This window comes from Dendrobates tinctorius, unplaced genomic scaffold (genome assembly GCF_039654945.1).
Source record: "Dendrobates tinctorius isolate UK_male_01 unplaced genomic scaffold, ASM3965494v1 ptg000293l, whole genome shotgun sequence".
Classification (NCBI taxonomy): Eukaryota; Metazoa; Chordata; class Amphibia; order Anura; family Dendrobatidae; genus Dendrobates; species Dendrobates tinctorius.
In genome coordinates, this window is record NW_027361960.1 from 11243734 (window position 1) to 11260818 (window position 17085).

Below are 17085 nucleotides of genomic sequence, written 5' to 3' on the forward strand. Positions count from 1 at the left end.
ACTTTTGGGTAAGATCTGCATAGAATGACAAACTTACACCAGAAAAGTATTAATTATAGCATACGTCTGCGCGAACAGACCTCTGCCATACATTTGACTTTTTGGGACACTGGCAGAGAAACGGCAAGTTTGAGGTTTGCCAGTCTGAACATCCCTCCTTTTATGTACACTAAGGGTGCCGTCACACTAAACGATGCACCAGCGATCCTGACAACAATTCGACCTTATCAGGATCGCTGGTGCATCACTGTGTACATTGGATACCTGCGTGCTGGTAGCCAAGGTAAATATGGGGTAACTAAGCGCCGTGCATCACTTAGTTAGCCGATATTTACCTTGGATACCAGCTCCCAGCGCCAGCACGCAGGTATCCAAGGTACACAGCGGGTAACTAAGTGACGCGCGCGCTTAGTTACCCGATATTTAGTTTGGATACCAGTTTCCAGCGTCTGCTTACAGCGCTGGGAGATCGTTGGTCTCCCGCTGCCACACGCGATGTGTGCTGGCCATCGGGAGACCAACGATCAAAAAATGGCCCAGAACATTCCTGCACGATCAGAGATACCTGGCGGGGGGGCCGGTCGCTGATACGTGCCACACACAGCGAGATCGCTGTTGCATCACAAAATCAGCGATCTCGCTGTGTGTGACGGGGCCTTTACTATGAAAATTAACAAGGAACAACAGGAAAACATTCAATCTGAAAATAAATGATGCAAACTATGGAAAGATTGTATAACCTTGCTGGCAAATAGTACCTAAACAAAACAGCAAATGGAATTTTGGGGATCCAAATTGTTCAATTACATGGCTTTACTAGAGGTCTCTTCTGGACTTTTTTGGCTATAACAATTAGCTAGGAGTGGTCTCTTCTCAATGCTGAGATTTTTATTGAAAAAAAAAAAAAAGATAAAAACACAAGTCAGATATAAAGTTGCCACATGGAGTTGTTTTGCTTACCTATACAAAGCAGCAAAGTATCTATTAGACACAGTCTGCTGCGAATCCATGACTTGGAACAGAAGCATCAGGATCTGCACCCCTGTGTTGAACTTCACAACATGCAGTATTCTGAACAGGGTTTCCAGTTGCTCATTCACTTTTTCACTTCCTATTTCAGCATAGGGATAGGCTCTGTTAACCCCAGTCAACAAGGCCCTCAAAATTTTGGAGTCAATTTCTTTTTTCTTTATGCAAGCTCGAAAAAAGGAAAAATAAACTGTAATGAGCTGGTTTGCCAAGTCAGATTCCTCATGAGAAAAAATAATCTGATTCAAAAAGCAGATGCCATAGTACTGGGCTTTCTCGCTGATATTCGGTCGATACAAAAGTCTTTCCACTTCTAGACACACAACCACTTTCATGTTTGGATGTTCATTCAGCAGCATCTCCAGAAGGTAGGATGCTTTGGTGGCCACTCTGTACTGGGGGTCCCCAAGTTTATTAACTAACAAGACCAAAAGGGTTTTCTCCTCTTCAGGTTTATTACAGAGAAGTTCATAAATGACATTCAGAGATTTGGCCTTAGTTGCAATCAAACTGTCATGAGTAAGGGTTTCTAACACCTTGACAAACTCTGCCACGTGCTGCTTCAGCTGTTCTTCAAAATACCACAATATCAGGCGGCGGTCCCTGGCATCTCTGTTACCACTGGAAAGCTCTTCAAGTTTATCAAACGGGTGCTGGACAAACATGTGAAGCTTGCGGTTGTCAGGCAAAAGGTCAGACTGGAGCAAATCCTTACAAGTATCTAATGACATAATGTTTTGTCGCTTGCTGCCCTTTTTCCTTGCCAAATTTACCAGGTTTTCGACAAACTGTAAAGTGTGAACAGGCGCATCCTGGATAAGAACAGTCATGGCAGCCATTCTGTCCGCTAATGTGCCCGTTGTAACAACGGTTTTCATCCAGACAGTGTTGGCCCCTTTCTGAAGCTCCTTCTTATTTTTATACAGGTTTACCTCATGTTCATATAGTTTCTCAGCCAAAGCTTTGTATTTTTTTACATCATCTTCGTTTTGTGGCTGCACTGTATACTCTGCAGTATACTCATGGTCATACCACTTTCCACCTGGTTTAAGAAGCAGAGTTGATCGCGCAGTGAACTCAAAGACAGGCTTCCCCTTGTGTTTTGCTGCAGTGCTGGTCAAATTGCTGCCTGTTGCTGAGACTTTAGCTTTTCCTTTATCCTCTTTACCTTTCACATTTTGGGTTTCAGTTGTTTTCTTTTTGACTTTATTGGTCTTGTTCTTATCTTTAGTAGAGATTTTCTTTTCCTTTTCTTCAAGTTTAGTAGAACCGTCACTCTGGTCGGTAAATACTTGGCTAATTTTTTGGAAGCCAAGTTTTTCCACAAATGCCTTCAATTCACCTTCTTCTAAATCATCAATTTCACCTTTCTTGCCACCATCCACTATTTCACCGGTGTCTTCCAAGCCAGCAAGCATTATAAAATCTTGCTAAATAGAAAGGAAAAAGATAATGTGTTAAATGCCTAAAGTGATCAGCATGAATGAAACACATGCATGGATTTCAGTCTCCTCACCCTGATGAAGGCCAAAAAGGACACCCTCTTCGTCAGCGTCTTAAAGGGGCCCATGAGGGTGTAAAGAGGGGAAAAACAAAAGCATTCCCTTAGCACAAGAGCGCTGCCCTCCTTCACCACTGCCGGTGTCCCCTCTCAGTCTCCATTTTAGAAAAGGTGGCCGAACTGTCAGAGGGCGGTTGCCTTGCATCCCGACTATAGACTGTGTGTAAAGAGCAGTCACATAAGCCTAAACATGGCCAGTGTCAGAGGGACTCACTAACCATCTTGTGTGGTCAATCCCAAACAAGATGATGCCAGGGGAAATAAGGAGCAGGCAGTTTGTATTAAGAAAAACCTTATGTTTCCCTTACGGGAGAGAAGTCACTGTCCCCATAAGGAACACATCTGTGGGAAGCAGCGACAGATTCGACTGTCCGCCATCTGAGGTGTGGGGACCATTAGTCTTCTAATGAATCTGCGTCTTGTTCTGGTTGACATTGGTGCTGCTCTGAGAACTGTAAGGCTTTTTCTGTGTGCACGCATACGCTCTGAAATACACATGTAATGGATGCCACAGAGCGCAGCCACCACTAGGGGAATTCTTTGTATACACAGAGCACAAATCACGGTAGAATGCAGTATTCCAGATAAAGACATTAAATATTTTGTTCTCTTTTTAAACCGCCGAGGGGCGCACCGGAGCATTGCACGTGGGCAGCGGTTTACCTGTATTTGGAAGACATCACAAAGCGTGACGGCTCCCGTATCCATTAGATGAAAGTGGGCCGAGCAGCTGATGTGTATGGGGTAGGGGTGACTGGCCAAGTGCACGATCTGTAGCCACTGGCCAGCAGCGACCCGGAGTGGTGCCATCACTGGAACAGGGCGCACACGTCAGGTTAGTCAGAAGCGGAGTCGGGGATATCGGCAGGTGAAAGGCCCCCTATGACCTGGCCAGAGCAGGGGGACAGGACCCACTCTCTCCCCACTCTATGCACATGGGGGATGTGCAGAGATGGCGGTCAGGTATCCCATGGGTGATGTCAGGCTCAGAAGCCTGCCCACCTGCCTGAGGGCGCCATGCTGGTGTACCAGCCGTACCTTAGTGCCACCTAACCGCAGCACCTCCTCCAGCGAGAAGCCATCTTCTCCAGAGGCCGCCTCGTCTGCGTCCCACTCCCGGCCCACATCCATGCCGTCCCGCATCTCGTCACTCGCGGAGAAGGCAGCACAGCGTGGAGCTGGCGGCACCGGAAGTCACAGCCGTCTGGGAGGATGCACGTGGTGTGGGAAGCGCCCTACACCCACAGAGGACTCCGCACCAGGTGGGAGCGAAGTGTGCACTGCAGGACCTGCCGGAGACACGCCCCTCAGTCACGTGAGGCTGGCCACTTCCGGACGCAGCGCAGGCGCGGTGCCACTGAGGCTTTGCAGCATGAGTGTGGTCGCCAGCTTACGGCAGTGTGGAAGAGGAGCGCAGCACGCGCGGGCCGGTAAATTGATGGTGCATGCTGGGACTACTAGTTCCTCAGCAGTTACAGATGAGGCGTGCTTACTTAGCGCCACCATAGCAGATTGTCTGTAGTGGGCTGCTCAGTGCCGGTGCTGCCCTCATAGAGCTGAGCAGCAGGACGGGGGGCTCAGCAGCCTGCGGACCATTTAGGCTATGGGCCCACGTAGCGTTTAAATCCGGACCCTGAAAACCGGACTCCTTCCCAGAAATCGCGTGTTTTTTTCAGCGCGATTTCACCGCGATTATGATCTCGATTTTGCCGCGATTTTCGTGTGCGATATTCAAGCACTTTCCAAGCGATTTGAAGCATCGCTTGGAAAGTGATTGACAGGTTGGTCACACTTGTCAAACATAGTGTTTGACAAGTGTGACCAGGTTGTTACTATTGAGGCCGTCTATACGGCATCAATAGTAAAAGATAAAATGTTAAAAATGATAAAAAAATAAATCGGGGTATATTTACCTTCCGACGTCCCGCGCTGCCATCCCGGGCCTCAGCATTCCCAGTAATGCCTTGCGAGACCTGTGATGACGTTGGTCTCGCGTTACTATAGCGATCTCGCGAGACTACGTCATCACAGGGCCTTGCCGCAAGGCATTACTGGGAACGCTGAGGCCGGGAATGCTGCGTGTGACGCCGGAAGGTAAATATACCCCGAGTTTTTATTCCTTTTTTTACAGGGGTATGGTACCCAGGGCCTGGAGGACAGTCTCCTCTCCTCCACACCGTGGATACCATCCGCACATGAGATACTTAACTTCCCGCATGGTGGGCAAAGCCACATGCGGGAAATAAGCGATTCTCATGCATTCCTATGGGTGCGGAATCGCGGCAATTCTCTGCGATTCCGCACAAAAGAATGAGCATGCTGTGATTTTTTCCGCGATGCGATTCCGCCGCGGAAATAGCGCAGCATTAGCACAGCATGTGCGGAATGCCATAGGAATGCATGGGGGGTTCTGTACACGATTTTTAAACGTTTTTGCGCCGAAAACCGCGGCAAAACGCTGAAAAATCGCATCGTGGGCACACAGCCTTAGGGTGTGTGCACACGCTGCGGATTCTGCTGTGGTTCCGCTGCGGATTTGGCCGCTGCGGATCCGCAGCAGTTTTTGCTGCGGTGTATAGTACTATAATATCCTATGGCTATTAAAAACCGCAGTGCAGACTGTGCGGTTTTCCTGCGGTTTTGAAACCGCAGAAAGAAATGACATGTCAATTCTTTCTGCGGATTCCGCTGCGGTTTGCCATCTCCTCCATTGTGGAGATGTAAAACCGCAGGTCTTTTGACCTGCAGATTTACCTGCGGATTTTACAAAGTCCGCGCGGCCAAATCCGCACCCCAATCCGCAGCGTGTGCACACAGCCTTACACAATAGCGCTATTCATCCCTGACATCCTATATTGTAAAGGCCCCTTTACATTTAGCGATGCACTAGCGATCCCGACAATGATACGACCTGGTCAGGATCGCTGGTGCATTGCTAAATGGTCGCTAGTGAGCTGCCACACAGGCAGATCTCACAGCGATGCAGCAGCGATACAGCAGTCGGGGGTCGCTACTTACCTTTCAGACGAGGCGATCCTGATGTCCTCCCGCCTGCATCCACGCGTCGCTCGTCAGCAGGAAGCGCCTGACGAGAAATGGAGCCGGCCGATCTCGCGCGATCATCGATAGCCAGCGGGGGAGCCGATCGGAGGTAAGTATCACACATAGCGATATCACTAGCAATATCGCTGCTGCGTCACAAAATCGGTGATGCTTTAGCGATATTGCTAGCGATATCGCTATGTGTAAAACCCCCTTAATTTTCAGACCCAAAGACGGAAACAAATACACCTTATCTAGAGTAGGGGCAGTTTGTTTTCCAATCAGGTGTCCGTCATGTTGCTGGTGGAAACTAAACAGACCCCGTTAGAGAAAGGGATATGGATGATGGATTGCTTTTGTCCATCATGTGACAAATACAGTTTGCAACAAAACTGATGGTTCATATTCCTGTACTGTTGGTGGTTCTGGTAACTTTTCATAATGGTTCTGGTGCTGTGTTCATCACCAGAACCGTCATCAGTACATTAATGTGAAACCTAAATCATTTTTAGTATATAAATAGAACACCAGAGCCGTCTATGGTACATAAATACGGCACCAGATCCATTATCAGTAACCATATTAGATCACTAGAACTACCATCAGTAAGTACATGAATATGGCACCAGACTCGCCACCTGCGCCTATTAACTAGTTAAATCCCGCTGTCAAAGCTGACAGCGGGCATTTAAATAGCATTTCCGGCCGCCGGGCCGGAAATGACCTCATCGCCAACCCCCGTCATGTGATCGGGGTTCGGTGTCATGTTGCCTGGACAACCAGAGGTCTCTGAGACCTCTATGGTTGTTCCAGGCATATGGCTTTCAGCGCCACCCAGTGGTCGGCGCTGAAAGCACAGGAGTAAATTTGCTACATATGGGCGATCTCCTCATCGCCCATATGTAGCAGAGCCGATCGGGTTGCGCATGCTTCTAGCCTTCTATGGAGGCTATTAAAGCATGCCAAAAGTAAAAAAAATAAAAAAAAGTTTAAAAATAAAAAAAAAATTAAAAAACCTAAAAGTTCAAATCACCCCCTCTTTCGCCCCAATCAAAATAAAGCAGTAAAAAAAAAATCCCACATACACATATTCGGTATCGCCGCGTTCAGAATCGCCCGATCAATTAAAAAAAAGCGTTAACCCGATCGCTAAACGGCGTAGCGAGAAAAAAATTCAAAACGCCAGAATTACGTTTTTTTGGTTGCCAAGATATTGCATTAAAATGCAATAACGGGCGATCAAAAGAACGTATCTGCACAAAAGTGGTATCATTAAAAATGTCAGCCCGGCACGGAAAAAATAAGCCCTCACCCGACCCCAGATCATGAAAAATGGAGACGCTACGGGTCTCGGAAAATGGTGCAATTTTTTTTTTTTTTTTAGCAAACTTTGGAATTTGTTTTCACCACTTAGATAACAGAGCACATAGACATGTTTGGTGTCTATGAACTCGTAATGACCTGGAGAATCATAATGGCAGTTCAGATTTAGCATCTAGTGAACCTAGCAAAAAAGCCAAGCAAAAAACAAGTGTGGGATTGCACTTTTTTTTGCAATTTCGACATGGTAAAACCAATGGAGTCATTTAAAAGTACAACTCGCCCCGCAAAAAATAAGCCCTCACATGGCCAAATAGACGGAAAAATAAAAAAGTTATGGCTCTGGAAAGAAGGGGGGCGAAAAACGAATACGAAAAATCGAAAAAAGCTCTGGTCATTAAGGGGTTAATGATAGTGAAAAATGAGAAAAACCAGCACCAAACAACCTAAAATATACCTTTTGAAACTTACTCGGTGGACCAGCAGTGTACGGCTTGAAAAATCCCAGGTGCAACGCCTAAAACGATCAGCGTCGCACAAAGTCCAAGCCAAAGAGGAAAAAAACTTAGTGGCACGCCATGATGCAGTAAAACAATCCTTTCTTTACTCCATGCAAGTAGTACATGGATGCCAGCGGAGGACAACGGCCGTTTTGTGTTGATCAGACGCTTCAACGGCTTTAATGATATCTTTGTGCATTTGGGCAGGGTCTTAACTTTGTGCTCTGGTCCCTTATTCATTCTCCTGTTTAAATGACCAGTCACTAATCCATCAGTAACCTTCCTTCTATTTTAAATATTGCGCCTTCACTAGCAAGATGTTTTGAGCAGCGGCAATCTACTGTATGTCTTCTCTTCGGCGCAAACACTGTGTGCAAAGGACCAGAACGGAAGCGAACCGAAGAGAATACAAATCGCCGCAGCTCAAAACATCTTGCTAGTGAAGGCAATGGGCGGTGCGTGTGCAGATTAAGACCGCTCCCGGCACTTTAACCCCCAGCACACTGCGATCAAACATGATCACATCGTTCCGGGAGCAGGCAGAGGGGCTGTCAACTGTGAAAGCCCCTCTGCCTTTGGATCGGAGACCCCGCGGCATGACGCGGGGTCCCGATGGCTGCCATGGAGACCCGATGTCGTCACGACGACATCCGGGTCTCCACTGCTGAGAGACTTCCTGTGATTCGCGCAGTGATGGCAAGGAAGTCTCTCAGGTCATTGTGCAACTTCGTGCAGCGCTGTCAAAATATGGTGATGCGAATACAATTTTTTTACAATTTTTTTGGGCAGCTCGGTGGCTCAGTGGATAGCACTGCAGCCTTGCAGCGCTGGAGTCCTGGGTTCGAATCCCACCAAGGACAACATGCGTGGGTTTCCTCCCACATTCCAAAGACATACTGATAGGGAATTTATATTGTGAGCCCCATCGGGGACAGTGATGATAATGTGTGCAAACTGTAAAGCGCTGTGGAATATGTTAGCCCTATATAAAAATAAAGATTATTATTTTGCAATAAAAAGCGTTTTTTAGTGTGTGACAGCTGCCAAACATAAACACTCGTTATAAAAACCCGCTATTCATAGCAAATCAACCCCACTTTATCACTCCCTTAGGCTGCTTTTACACTGATTGTATTTTTGCCGGCCGATTTTTCATCCCCAATAGTTTTCTATGGGCCTGCAAAAAGTCCATGGTGCGCCATGTGCCGTTCGGCCGTGAGGGCCGTTTTTGCAGCCGTGATAAAAGATCGAGCTTGCTCGATCTGTTATATGGCGTACGGACACTGTCCCCATTGTAAATCAGTGGGGCTGCAAAAACAAACGGAAGTTTGTTTTTGCGGCGTGCCGTCAGTTCCGGTTTTGCGGAACGCCAGTTTTTTTTTTTTCAATACTATTTCCATAGTATTGGAAAAAAAAACAGCGATCCACAAACTTTTTTGCGGCCCGTTATTATTGCTGTACTCCACAAAAAATATGGCGATACAGCCTGCAATATTGGACCGCAAAAAATGTGGTAAGTGTAAATGCAGCCTTTGTTAGGGAAAAATAATAATACAAAATAAATGTATTTCCATTTTCCCGTTAGGGATAGGGCTAAAGTTTGGGTTAGAGTTACTGTTGGGATTAGGGTTAGGGCTGTGTTAGGGTTAGGTTTGTGGCTATGGTTGGGATTAAGGTTAGGGGTGTGTTGGGGTTACTGTTGGAGTTAGAATTGGGGGGGTTTCCACTGTTTGGGCACATCAGGGGCTCTCCAAACGCAACATGGCGTCTGATCTCAATTCCAGCCAATCCTGCGTTGAAAAAGTCAAACTCTGCTCAGCCTATTCAGGACAAATTACACAACAACTTTTAGTGTCCAATTTCTCCTGTTACCCTTGGGTAAATAAAAAATTGGGTTTGAAAAGATCATTTTTGTGAAAAAAAAATGATTTTTTTTATTTTTGCGGCTCTACGTTATAAACTTCTGTGAAAATGTTCATTTTTTTAAACATTCCAAAATTCCTGTGAAGCACCTGAAGGGTTAATAAACATCTTGAATGTGGTTTTGAGCACCTTAAGGGGTACAGTTTTTAGAATGGCGTCACTTTTCGGTATTTTGGGTAGACCCTTCCAAGTTACTTCAAATGTGATGTGGTCCCTAAAAAAAATGGTGTTGTAAAATGAGAAATCGCTGGTCAACTTTTAACCCTTATAACCTCCTAACAAAAAAAAATTTGGTTCCAAAATTGTGCTGATGTAAAGTAAACATATGGGAAATGTTATTTATTGACTATTTGGTGTGACATATTTCTGTTTTAAGGGCATGAAAATTCAAAATTGGAAAATTTGCGAAATTTTTGCTAAATTTCCATTTTTTTCACAAATAAATGCAAGTCATATCAAAGAAATTTTACCCCTATCATGAAGTACAATATGTCATGAGACAACAGTGTCAGAATCACCAGGATCCATGGAGGCGTTCCAGAGTTATTACCTCATAAATTGTAAAAATTGGCCTGGTCATTAACATGCAAGCCACCCTTGGGGGTAAAGGGGTTAAAGGGAACCTGTCAGCAGCATTGTGCACAGTAACCTACAGACAGTGTCAGGTCGACGCTGTAATACTGATTAAAATGATACCTTGGTTGTTGAAATCCGTCTTGTGGTTTTTGCTTAATCTTTTCAGTTTTTTGTTAATGATATGCTCATGCTTCGGGGCAGCCTGTGGTGGGGGTCTTCATGTGGTGCTCTGAGGTATTAGGTATTCATCTGTATGGCTTCTGACAGGTCACTGATACCTCACAGACCTGCCCCCTAATTTACATTATACGTATCTTGGGGGGAAAAAAAAACCCTCCTGCAGGCATATGTAATGGATTATATACAGTAGGTACAGAAAGTATTCAGACCCCTTTAAATTTTTCACTCTTTGTTTCATTGCAGCCATTTGGTAAATTCAAAAAAGTTCATTTTTTTCTCATCAATGTACACTCTGCACCCCATCTTGACTGAAAAAAGCAGAAATTTAGAATTTTTGCTATTTTATTAAAAAAAAGAAAAACTGAAACATCACATGGTCTTAAGTATTCAGACCCTTTGCTTAGTAGTGAGTAGAAGCACCTTTTGAGCTAGTACAGCCATGAGTCTTCTTGGGAATGATGCTGTTAGGAATCTGTGTCCCTCTATGCTTATGCAGCAACCCAGATTCTCACATTTGTCTCCAGAGGCTAAGTCCTTTGTTCCAGCTTCTGAGCATGCTCACGGGACGAGCTCTCATTGGAGTTCAGAAGTCAGGTGCTCAGGTCCTGCTCCTGATTTCATTGGTTCTGCTCGGGGCTCTGGAGATTTCTGGCAGGTCCTGTACGCTATAAAAAGTGCGCATGGCCGCTATGCCATGCGCTAGTATTTTCTATACTTGCTGCTGTGTGTATGGTGATGGATGCTTGGACTGGTGAATGACTTATTATGAAACCCCTTCCCTCTGATAATACGAATGTGTGAGTGATTGGGACATAGCCAGTGTGCGCGCTAGCGCCAGCGCTCAAGCTCCACCTTTTACAGCAGCCAGCGTCTTGCATTGCGCCTGCTAATTGCGCTTGCAGCCGTTTTGGGCGTCCGCAGCTGCGATGCCGTGCACACGTCTAGTCACGGTAAGTCCATTTGGTGGTAGTGACGTCTCTAGCTACCCCAATCTCTGTCTACCGCACGTGTGCCGCTGATTATCTGTGCAGTATATACAGACTCAGCGTGTTTGTGTTCTTGTGTGCGACTCTGTGAGTTCCAACAGAGCTTGCTTTTGTGCATCAGGTGCAGTCCTTCCCTGTGCACATTAACGTCCTGGTGCTCTGCCTTTTCAGCAGCGTTTATTACATCTGCCGCATGGTGGACCCCGGGCGGCGAACACGCTTTATTTATATTTTTTTAAGCGTGTTCCGCCGCCGTAACATGCAACAAGTTTTTCACACCTGGATTTGGGGATCCTCTGCCATTCTTCCTTGCAGATACTCTCCAGTTCTTTCAGGTTAGATGGTGAACGTTGGTGGACAGCCAGTTTCAGGACTCTCCAGAGATGCTCAATTGGGTTTAGGTCAGGGCTCTTGCTGGGCCAGACAAGAATGGTCATAGAGTTGTTCTGAAACCACTCCTTTGTTATTTTAGCTGTGAGCTTAGGGTCATTGTCTTGTTTGAAGGTGAACCTTTGGCCAAGTCTGAGGTTCAGAGCACTCTGGAAGAGGTATTCATTCAGGACATCTCTGTACTTGGCCGCATTCATGTTTCCTTCAATGGCAACCAGTCTTGTCCCTGCAGCTGAAAAACACCCCCATAGTAAGATGCTACCACCTCCATGTTTCACTGTTGGGATTGTATTGGGCAGATGATGAGCAGTGCCTGGTTTTCTCCACACATACCGCTTAAAATTATCTCCAAAAAGTTCTATCTTCATCTGATGAGACCAGAGAATCTTATTTCTCACAGTCTGGGAGTCCTTCATGCGTTTTCTTTTTGTTGTGTTTTTTTTTTTTTGTAAACTCTATGCAGACTTTCATATGTCTGCCACTGAGGAGAGTTTTCTGTCGGGCCACTCTGTCATAAAGGCCCGACTGGTGGAGGGCTGCAGTGATTTTGACTTTGTGGAACTTTCTCCCATCTTCATACTGCATCTGTGGAGCTCAGCCACAGTGATCTTGGGGTTCTTCTTTACCTCTCTCACCAAGGCTCTTCTCCCACGATTGCTCAGTTTGACTGGACAGCCAGGTCTAGGAACACATCTAGTGGTCCCAAACTTTTTCCCTTTAAGGATTATGGAGGCCACTGTGTTCTTAGGAACTTTGAGTACTGCAGAAATTCTTTTGTAACCTTGTCAATATCTGCAACTTGCCATAATTCTGTCTGAGCTCCTTTGCCAGTTCCTTTGACTTCATGATCCTCATTTGGTTTGACATGCACTGTGAGCTGTGAGGTCTTACATAGATAGGCGTGTGCCTTTACAAATCAAGTCCTATCCGTTTAACGGGAATCTGTCACCTATTTTTTGGGGTATGAGATGCGGCCACCGCCATCAGGGGCTATCTACAGCATTCTGTAATGCTGTAGATAAGCCCCCCGATGTAACCTGAAAGAGAAGAAAAAGTATTTCGATTATACTCACCCAGGGGCGGTCCGGTTCAGGTCCGGCGCCTCCCATCTTCTAGCGGTGATGGCCTCTTCTTCGCTTCCCGTCGTGGCTCCGGCGCAGGCACACTGCGCTGCCCTGTTGAGGGCAGAGTACTGCAGTGCGCAGGCGCTGGACCTCTTCCGGCGCCTGCGTACTGCAGTACTCTGCTCTGCCCTCAACAGGGCAGAGCAGTGCGCATGTGCCGAGAAGCAAAGAAGAGGACGTCATCGCTACAAGTTGGTAGGCGCCGGACTGGACCGCGACACCCTCCAGACCCGGACCGCCCCTGGGTGTGTATAATCTAACTCGTTTTTCACTTACGTCCCTCTGGACAGCACCATGGAGGTAGTCATTCTTTGACCTATAGCGGAACAGGATCACAGAGCGGTTAAAAGGCCCCTCCCACCTCCACCCTCCAGTGTTTTTCCTGTCCCAGCAGGGGACGGTTGTATGAGAGGTTGCTCCTAGAGTGAAGGTAGCCTGTGGACATTTTACGGCTTTCAATTCCTCCTGGCAGGTAGTCCGGGGCTGATTCCTCTCTGGGTAGAGGTCCCTCAGCCATCAATCGCTGTACCAGATGTCTCGGGGATTGGAAGTCTTAGCCTTCTCTTCCCCCCTGTCAAGCGGACCGTGGCTGACACCTCTTGGAGAAGTTCCTCAGCCAGCAGCCAGCCTGCATGATGGACTCGGGGATCGTGCGGCGCGTCCAATCCTTTCCCCTGTCAAGTGGCCCAGAGCCGACACTCCCCGGTGGGGAGTCCCTCTGCCCCAAAGACCAGTCGAGCGGACGTGCTCCTGGGTGGGAAGTTCTCGTCTCGGACGCCGGCCGGCAAAACACCACTACTTCTGGAAGTCACGCGGTGGAGAAGGCCGTCGTGCCTCTGGTGACGTCAGCATAAGGTTGGTGTGCGTTCCACGGCGGAACGCGAAAGTGCAGAACGAGACAGGCAACAGGCTCGTTTCCTGGATCTCGTGGGGCACAGGAGAGGAAATCATTGGCAGTAATACAACATTCCTGACCGGACGCCACTTCCCTCCAGGGTAGGCTCTCGGCGTTACCAGCTCCCCCTGTCTTTCTAGCAGGTGTGGAGCCAGCACAGGCGAGTGCACGTTGGAATATCGTGTTTATGGCCTGGGCCTCTGGGCTGATACTAGCCTCATGCCTTGGTGCCAAAGCTGGGCCTAGAGCCTCATGTGCGGAGATGTGTCTTCACATATAAGCAGCTAGGCCTTGGACCTCTAGGCTATAGTAAGGCCCATATGTCCAAGCTGCATCTCATAATGTGACCTCAGTTAGTTGCAGGCCATGTCTGCACAGAGCCTTATGGCTGGACACATGGTGGAATGCAGCACATGGTCTCCAGGAAGACTGCCCTCCAGCTGCGGCTCATTAATTAGCTCCTTCAGATGGAGCCAGTCTGACAATTGAGATGTACTATTCAGAGCGGAGGTTTATCCGGATCCTCTGATTGCTCTCTTGGATGTAACTGTGGGCCTGGTCTCTCGTTTGACACCTTCAAGCATGGCCATAGTCTGTGCATCGTATTATATCATAGTGCCTTTGGGCAACTTATTGCATCATATTGCATCACAGTGCCGCTGTGAATCATGGTGCCGCTGTGAATCATGGTGCCGCTGTGAATCATGGTGCCGCTGTGCATCATGGTGCCGCTGTGCATCATGGTGCCGCTGTGCATCATGGTGCCGCTGTGCATCATGGTGCCGCTGTGCATCATGGTGCCGCTGTGCATCATATTGCATCATTGTGCATCGTATTGCATCATTGTGCTTCATAGTACCTCTGTGCATCATATGGCTTCATAGTACCTTTGTACTTCGTACTGCATCATATGGCTTCATAGTGCCTTTGTACATCATACTGCATCATATTACTTCATAGTGCCTTTGTACATCCTATGGCTTCATAGTTCCTTTGTGCATCATGGGGCTGCATAGTGCCTCTGTACATCATACGGCATCATGGGGCTTCATAGTGCCTCTGTACATCATACGGCATCATGGGGCTTCATAGTGCCTCTGTACATCATACGGCATCATGGGGCTTCATAGTGCCTCTGTACATCATACGGCATCATGGGGCTGCATAGTGCCTCTGTACATCATATGGCATCATGGGGCTTCATAGTGCCTCTGTACATCATACGGCATAGGGCCTTTGTACATCGTATTGCATCATAGCGCTTTATAGTGTCTCTGTGCATCATACTGCATCATATGGCTTCATAGTGCCTTTGTACATCATACTGCATCATATTACTTCATAGTGCCTTTATACATCCTATGGCTTCATAGTTCCTTTGTGCATCATGGGGCTGCATAGTGCCTCTGTACATCATACGGCATCATGGGGCTTCATAGTGCCTCTGTACATCATACGGCATCATGGGGCTTCATAGTGCCTCTGTACATCATACGGCATCATGGGGCTTCATAGTGCCTCTGTACATCATACGGCATCATGGGGCTTCATAGTGCCTCTGTACATCATACGGCATCATGGGGCTTCATAGTGCCTCTGTACATCATACGGCATCATGGGGCTTCATAGTGCCTCTGTACATCATACGGCATCATGGGGCTTCATAGTGCCTCTGTACATCATACGGCATCATGGGGCTTCATAGTGCCTCTGTACATCATACGGCATAGGGCCTTTGTACATCGTATTGCATCATAGCGCTTTATAGTGTCTCTGTGCATCATACTGCATCATATGGCTTCATAGTCCCTTGGTGCATCATATTGCATCATAAGGCTTCATAGTGCCTATAGGCATCATATTGCTTCATAGCGCCCCATAGTGTCTTGGCACATCATATTGCGTCATAATGCTTCTGTACAGCATAGGGCTTCCGTGTATCATATTGCATCATAAGGCTTTGGTACCTCTGGGCCTCAGGTGTCATTTATGGGTCATAGTACCTCGGGCATTGTGTCTTTGTGCCTCTGGCTGTGGGCTTCTGGCTTAGACCTTCTGACTTGTGCCTTGTTGTGGGCCGCACCTTGTATGGTCGGCCTACCACTTCACATTTTGTTTCAGGCCCCCACTCCGGTCTTCGTGTTTCGGGACCCAGATCCAGCTTCTGTTGCTTCATTCTTTGCAACTGGCCTTAGCCAGACGAACAGATATGCTTGAATTGGCCTAGTAACTTAGCATTTCTTCTATTTGGAACAGAACTCTCAAGTGAGTTACTGCCCTGAGTGCTAAAGGCAGGTCTCTCTCATAGTTAGCTTTTAAAGGGAGACATACGTCTTTGGGATTCATCCTTTAAGTGGACATACTATTCTGGGTGCAGGAAATCCCATAAGGTGGAAGAAAACAATTCTTCCTGACTCCACATAGAGCAGTCGGACTAGTTTCCTTGATAGACACCCGGTAGACAGATTTTTGTCCCATAAATCCGTGGTATTATGTTTGCCAGGGGTGGCATCACTACTTTTTGTACCTGGTGGTGAATCAGCAGCTCTGCGTCATGTGGCAGAGGATCCCATACTCGCTGCTCTTGCAGGAGTCAGGGCTCCTAAGATAAAAGAAGCTGTATCAATGACTCTTGCAGTTGAGAACCCATAGTCCCTCTGCCTCGCAGTAGACAATCTCCTCTGTGATGGGAGGAAACCTACTTCCCTCTAGTTGTAGAGTGTGGTTCCTCCCACCATGGCAGTCAGGGGTATAAATATCTTTAAGAAGATTGCCTTTTAAGGGCCTGTCACACTAAGCGATATCGCTAGCAATATCGCTATAACTTGTGACGTTATAGCGATATTGCTAGCGATATCGCTGTGTGTGATACTTGCCTACGACCCGCTCCCCCGCTGGTAATCGCTGATCGCGCGAGAACGTCCTGGACTGTTTCTCGTCGTCAGCTTCCTGCGTCGCTTCCTATGGAGAGACGAGCGTGGAGCCGGGCAGGAGGACGCAGGATCGCCTAGTGTGACAGGTAAGTAGCGACCCTGTCCCCTGCGATGTCGCTGGTGAGATCTGCCTGTGTGGCAGCTCACTAGCGACCACTTAGCGATGCACCAGTGATCCTGACCGCGTCATATCGCTGGTCGGGATCGCTGGTGCATCGCTAAGTGTGACAGTACCTTTAGGATATAACACATAAATAAGTTGACACATTTACAGTGTCTGGGCTAATGACTTGTATAGAGGCAGTCTCAAATAATATCTTGTGTCAGAGGATTCTTACCAAAACCCCTTCCTCCACACACACATCACTTACTCTCCTCAATTCCAGAGTCCAGACTCTCTGTGTCTAACATCAGTAAAACAGGAGTGAGGATCCACATTTCCCTTTCAATGCTTCTAATGAGAAGCCCAATGTTGGTAGTGGCAGGAGATGTTACCTGCCAGATGGGGTATTTCCTTAGTTTCAAATAATATCCAGCCCTTTCTTGAGGTTTAGACATGTAAAGGATTCAGAATACACATGATCTCCTGGATGAGTAGGGTAAATACGTCTCAATGCTCCGCTATT

General features: G+C 47.2%; 2 protein-coding genes across 5 annotated transcripts in view; one reads left to right on the forward strand and one right to left on the reverse strand.

Moving 5' to 3' along the window:
- The window catches only part of CEBPZ (CCAAT enhancer binding protein zeta), a 54530-nt gene extending 50653 nt beyond the window's left edge, over positions 1 to 3877 (reverse strand). For both annotated transcript variants that reach the window (XM_073560124.1, XM_073560123.1), the window contains exons 1-2: positions 3629 to 3877; positions 961 to 2459 (exon numbers count right to left, since the gene is read on the reverse strand). In XM_073560124.1, the coding sequence (XP_073416225.1) occupies positions 961 to 2459; positions 3629 to 3733 (1604 nt within the window). In that variant the 5' untranslated portion in view covers positions 3734 to 3877. The remainder of the gene's footprint in view (positions 1 to 960; positions 2460 to 3628) is intronic.
- Positions 3878 to 3887: 10 nt separating this feature from the next.
- Positions 3888 to 17085, forward strand: part of NDUFAF7 (NADH:ubiquinone oxidoreductase complex assembly factor 7) — a 120587-nt gene continuing 107389 nt past the window's right edge. For 2 of the 3 annotated variants that reach the window (XM_073560125.1, XM_073560126.1), the window contains exon 1: positions 3888 to 4020. In XM_073560125.1, coding sequence (XP_073416226.1) covers positions 3963 to 4020 — 58 coding nt within the window. In that variant the 5' untranslated portion in view covers positions 3888 to 3962. The remainder of the gene's footprint in view (positions 4021 to 17085) is intronic. The other variant, XM_073560127.1, reaches the window with a different exon arrangement.